The 6,000-nt window shown below is 36.9% G+C and overlaps 1 protein-coding gene across 1 annotated transcript in view; it reads left to right on the forward strand.

The window, feature by feature from the left end:
• ttll7 (tubulin tyrosine ligase-like family, member 7) overlaps positions 1 to 5,080 on the forward strand; it is a 101,059-nt gene extending 95,979 nt beyond the window's left edge. Inside the window, 3 exon segments of the mRNA XM_059528708.1 lie at positions 76 to 128; positions 2,781 to 2,804; positions 4,818 to 5,080. Coding sequence (XP_059384691.1) covers positions 76 to 128; positions 2,781 to 2,804; positions 4,818 to 5,080 — 340 coding nt within the window.
• Positions 5,081 to 6,000: the final 920 nt, after the last annotated feature.

The following is a 6,000-nucleotide window of genomic DNA, read 5'->3' on the forward strand; positions in this document are numbered from 1 at the left end:
CCCATAGTGTCCCCTCAGAGGACGCAGTGTCTCGTTCCCTCTCAGGGAACCATGGTTACATTCGTAACCTGAGACGTTTTGTAGAGACTGTCTGCTTGTAGTCTACAAGTTTGTGGCTGACTCCCGTGGTTCGCTCATGCTAAGACACAGTTGCATAGACAAAGTTGTTTCTATTTCTCTGACACGTTCAATGCAGAGTTCTAAAAATGTGATTAGCTGAATCAAGTTTGTTAGCTCTTTACACCTCAAAGGTGGAACAAAAGCTGCAACTGAAATGGTTTTTATACATTAAAAGGTATTTATAACACTATACAAATACATTTACTCAAGAATTACAAATCACTTGACGCAATACATCACACTGATTCTTAAAATACGGTCACATTTACCATTGCTATATATTATTATATTAAAAACTATTTATTTGTACTCTTATTTTAAGTATAAACGTCACCTAAAATAATTTATAATACATTCTATGAAAACAAATCTCATTATCCATTTAACATTAAAGCAAATAAATTAGTTTTGTGCTAAATTTTTTTATTTTTTAATGCACAAAAAGAAAAGAAAAAAGAAACATAAACTTTTGAAAAACTAAATTATTTGAATTAGTTTTTTTTTTTAATTCAGTAATTTCAGTAGAAATCCACATTATTTGTAGTTTCATGCGAGGATAAAAAAGATCCTCACACAGATTTCTTTCATGAACCAGTTGGCCTTATAAATTCAGTGTGACCAACAGAGAGCTTCTTGGTTTGAAAGTGACTTTGACTGTTTGAGAGCTGCTTCACACTTCACAACATTGTTAACAATGGATAAGGACTTTTAAATATCACCAGCATTTCTCTCAAAAGACCTTACCTTTATTGTGCAGAGCATTTTTATTTTTATTTGATAGAAAATGTTGTATTATTAGAGCTGATCGGCTCGATGTAATTCACCCAAATTTTGACATACTTATGCAGACAATGTATGAATTTTATCTGAGTTTACAGGGTTTAACTGCATTGTGATGTCATGTCAACAACATTGAAATATTGAACTTAACTTTTTTTACATACAGTTTGCCTGCATCGTAAGTTCCTTTGACAGCACAGTTTCATAACCTACACAAGCTTAAGAACTTAAGTTTAGCTCAGAATCATGCAGAATTATTTAGTCTGAATTCTGTCTTTCGGCCCTGACTTGTTGAATTGCTGTGTTTGCTGGATGTCTCTCATCCTGTGATTCCATCGCCATCGGGCTGTATCTTTGTTGATGTTTTTGGATCACACTCTTTCCCTCCATTTCTCCAGTATGTCTGATCTTCGGCCATCAACCTTTGTCCACCTGCCTGGTTCTTTTTTTGTTGTTGCTGGATTTCCATGGAGAGACGAGCAAGTCAATATCCTCTCCACTCTCCATCCCATCAAATATCCGCTCTCTTCTGACACTTGTGTTCTCTCAGGACATGCCTCATTGACGACTCTTTGCTGGAACGGCCCTTAGGGATCTGTTATTTTTCAATCAGCCAGCATCTGCTTTGCCTCGTTAGGAAAATGATGCCTGGGTAACAGTCTCATGCTAGCTTCTTACTCCATCGCCTCCTTCCTTGTTCAGATCCATCAGGTGACTGTCCTTCCTCTTGGATAGAAGGAGAAGAGGCCAAGTGACATATAAGAAATGTGTACCTTGTCCTAGAGATTAACTGTAACCATAAGTCAATAAAAAAATAAAAACTCACCTCCTATACTTCTTTTTCCAGGTTGTTATGATTTATCCGGCACATAATTCCAAAGAAATGTTTGGAATCTTTGATCAAAATATAATAACTTGCTATGCCTTGCAATGCCATTTTTATTTTTTATTTTTTGCTATTCAATCAATTTCATACGAATAAAATCCAAAAAGTCCCCTGCTACATTTTTGTAATTTGGAGATACAGTACGTGATTTACCCATCATAAACACAAAGGGGTGCAAAACTTTGCTTTTAAATATTACATTGTTACTCCTAAAAAAGTAACTAATTGCCATAGATATAGTCATTAATAATTTAAGCAATCTATTTTGTGCTTACTGCTCGACTGCAGTGTACAGACAATATGGGTGATGAGATTTGATTCTATTTGTCAGTAAATAAGAAGAAAAGTTACACCTTTTATGCATCTGCAAACAGAACTTGGGCATTATGGCTAAGTTTTAATAAAGCATTACTTCAAAAAGGGTTTACATGCAGTGGCGTGGGGAAAATGTTTTAGGTCGGGGTGCTGTAGGGTATGTGCAGGATGGAGGGTGGGTGGTTTTTTGTGGTGTTTGCACGATACAGCCTATTTACACTAAGTGAAAATAGCAGTATTTTTTAGTGATTTACACTATAGTGCGAATAGCAGATTTGAACCCGGGTCCATCACATCAAAATGAATAAGACACACGCTTTATCATCTATGCCACTGAATCTGACGACTTATGACCGTCTTTTGTAATGTTGACTAGCCCTGTCTCACGTTGATGGGGTATCTATGCCAACAAGGCTACCTATTTGCACTTAGTGTAAATAGACAATTAAATTTTTTATTTGTATTATTGCCCACAGAAAAAAAGAAAAAAAGAAAAAAAAAAAACACATGAATGCACAATAATTTTAGAAGGAATGAAAACAGGACACTTTTATGGTTGTACAACAACATGGTTGCATAAGATGCAATGGAAAGTTTTCTGAGGATTTTTATCAGGATGTATAACCATGGAAAGCTTTCTTAACTTTTGAGAACCGTAATATGATATTTGGTGTATGAGGAAGCCTCAATTTTCTCTCAAAGTGTCTAAAAGTACTCTCTCAAAGTTTTATGCAGCGTGTGGCAGTTGGGTGATAGAGTGTAGGCTTTAAACAAGCAAACAGACGTGAGATATGTGCAGATCTCCGAGCGATTGAGTGTAATTAGTAAAGCACACACACGTTCGAAGGTTAGACAGCTGGCGGTTCTCTAGGGGCTTTGCACTGGCAGGTTTTTCCAAGAACTGCTCTATAATCAAAAGCCAAAGACCTGGAGGAATCCTCACAGAGGTCCAATTAAACACTGCCTGCAGCCTGATTGGACCCTGAGTGATGGAGCTCTCTCATGGATGAGACTTCCTTACAGGGAATTCTTCAGAGCCAGAAAGGCCCACCTCCATATATGTTCATATTTGAATTTTATATTCCTTTGACATTTCCTTTTGTTGACCAAACTCAGCAGTCTGTAGTGAAAAATATGGTAATGAGGCTCAACCCCAACCCAAAACCATTTCCTGAGAACTCACCTGTCTGGGGTTCCCGGAGGGAAGAACCAAAGCATTGGGTCTGATTTTTAAAGCTTTAATGAAAGGAGCATAGGGAAAGATTACGTGCACATAATGTGAAAGGTGGCTCAATGCTCATTGGACATATTTATCAATATTCATCACTGTCCAGGGTTTTATGCTCCATAACACAAAATGCAGGACATCTGCGTTTATTATTATACATTGCCGATTGGAGTAAATGCATTGCAAATACCTGCCTAGTGCAGTATCATGAGTAGATTCAAGGACATTCTTTAATGAAAGTTGATTCTTCCTAAGTCTCTTGGCCCTGACTTTCTTCAGCAGGGGCTTTAGAACAAATCTTCTTTCATAGAAAAGACGCGGCCCTAATTTGTACTAGCATTATGTTTTGCTGTCATAACTACAGCATAGTATTCGTACAAAGCCACTTTCTGAGCTTGCTTCGTGCGATTTAAGAGACATGACACTTCTATTTTTTTTTATCCATTCATACAAACAATGATTTGAATACACAACCTTTTCAATGTTTGAATTGCAAAATATATCTAAATAACTTAATTTTTGGAAAAATACTTAGGTATTGAAGGGATAGTTCACCCAAAAATCGTTTACTTACCCTCAAGTTGTTTCAAACCTGTATGAGTTTCTTTTTTCTGCTGAACACAGAAGATATTCTGAAGAAAGTGAATAACCAAATCATTGACTTCCATTGTATGGTTACATTTTCTTTTATCGAGGTCAGTGGGGACAAGAAATTGTTTGGTTAGCCACATTCTTCAACATATCTTCTATTGTGCTCTGCAGAAGAAAGAAATTCATACATTTTTATTAATTTACAGTATTCATATTTATATTTTATTATTTATGTTTGGTTACAACATAAATGACATAAATCTAAACCTAAATCTTTAACTTTTGCAAAAACATATGAAACATATAAATAACTTGAGTTCATGACTAATTATTAGAAAAGCATGAACTATATTTGTAAAAGACATGTCTTTTTCATCTTAGACATCCATTTTTGTCATTCCCCCCAAAACCTTTTTTTCCCACTACAAAAAAAATTAAAATAAAAAAACTTATGCAGTTAGTTGTTTATTCAAACGATTTTGTGTACTCAACTTATGTAGCACAACTCGTGTTTTATTGTCACTGTTATTTAATTAATTAACAGTTTAAATTGCCTTGTTTCGAGTAGAATTATAATTAAGCTTCTCTGCAATTAGATAGTGTGGGTCGTCAGCTGTTCAGGCCGGTTAACCTCCTTGTCTCTGTGTAGGCCATAATTATCTAACCTGTTATCCTGTCTCGGAACATCCTGTGCATTAAACAAGTTCTTATCTGTTAAAACAAGTCACGTTCAGCCACTCGTGTCACTCATTGTTAAAAATTGCACAGTGTAAACGTGAGGGTCAGTGGAGGGGATGGGAATCTAAAGCATCAGCTGGAGGGGGATTGGAAGCGGAGAGGGAGGAAAAGTGCCTGATCTTTTTAGATGACCTTTGTGCATCTAATCCTGCTTTTGAGTCTGGCCAAACCCCATGTCTGATTCCTCTCTCCGTCTGTGTAGGTATCTGCTGCCAGTCATCTCCCAGTTCATTATCAAGTGGCCGTCATCTAGCTTCGGCCGCTCAATGTCCTCCACTTGCCCACAAAACATCTTTACTGCACGGATGGGTCACTTCTCATGGCCACTGGACTCCAACACCTACTGGGGGAGACCATATCCAGACTTTAGATATCCAGACTTTAGATATCCAGACCTCAGATATCCAGACCTAAGGGCATAACATATGGGACCTTCACAAACCGAAGCAGCATGTTAAAGGGGATTTGCTCATCTGCATTGTTTAATGCATCAGATGCAAATGATTTATTTATTTTTTTGCTTTGACCATGGTGTAATTTCCTTTTCACAGTTTTTTCCCCAAATCATTTTATCGATTAATGTACAATGTCACTTTCTTAATAGTCACTTTATATTTTAGCTCATTCTATTTTAACAATATGGGGCTGTTCATACAGGATCTCGACAGACTGAACAGCTTTTAACTTTTCAAGGCAACTGAAAACATTCATATCCTGAGTGGGGAAAAAGTGATTTAGTTTTTTTAGTTTTTTTTTTTTTTTTAGAACAAAAAACAGCGGGACGAATATCAGGCGTGATTATCACCGGCAGTTAACGCCTCATGACTAAACAAAGGGCACCAATGTGAGTGTGCACACCAACAAGAAAATCACATGGCGTAAAAGTATCATTTTTGAAAAAAGCCTCGGGCTAATTTTTTTGGTTTGACGCGCCGCGTTAAAAACTGTCTGAACAATGAGATTGGTGCTTTTGTTCATGTGTCTTGTGCTATTGAAGTTACAGTAAAACACTACTTGGTGGCACTTAGGAACAAAACAGTCTTGCAGAGCACTCTTGATATCTAACGATGAAGAGAAATTAAGTAGACCAAGAAGACTGAGGCAAGATGAATGTAGATCTGCTGGATTCATGGGTGTCTGAACACAAAGGGCTTTATGACAAACAAGACAGCGACTACAAAAATCTTGGTAAGAGGGATATGTTATGGAGAGGAATTCGAGATCAAATAGGATTCAATGTGTACCGGGGTATTTCTTTTCATTAAGCTCCATCTAATGTCAGGGAGTGAATTTGCTCGTTCACTTGGCTCATCGCCAGTGAAAATCGTTTGGTTATGAGCAA

The sequence above is a fragment of the Carassius carassius genome, chromosome 38 (genome assembly GCF_963082965.1).
Source record: "Carassius carassius chromosome 38, fCarCar2.1, whole genome shotgun sequence".
In the NCBI taxonomy this organism is placed as follows: domain Eukaryota; kingdom Metazoa; phylum Chordata; class Actinopteri; order Cypriniformes; family Cyprinidae; genus Carassius; species Carassius carassius.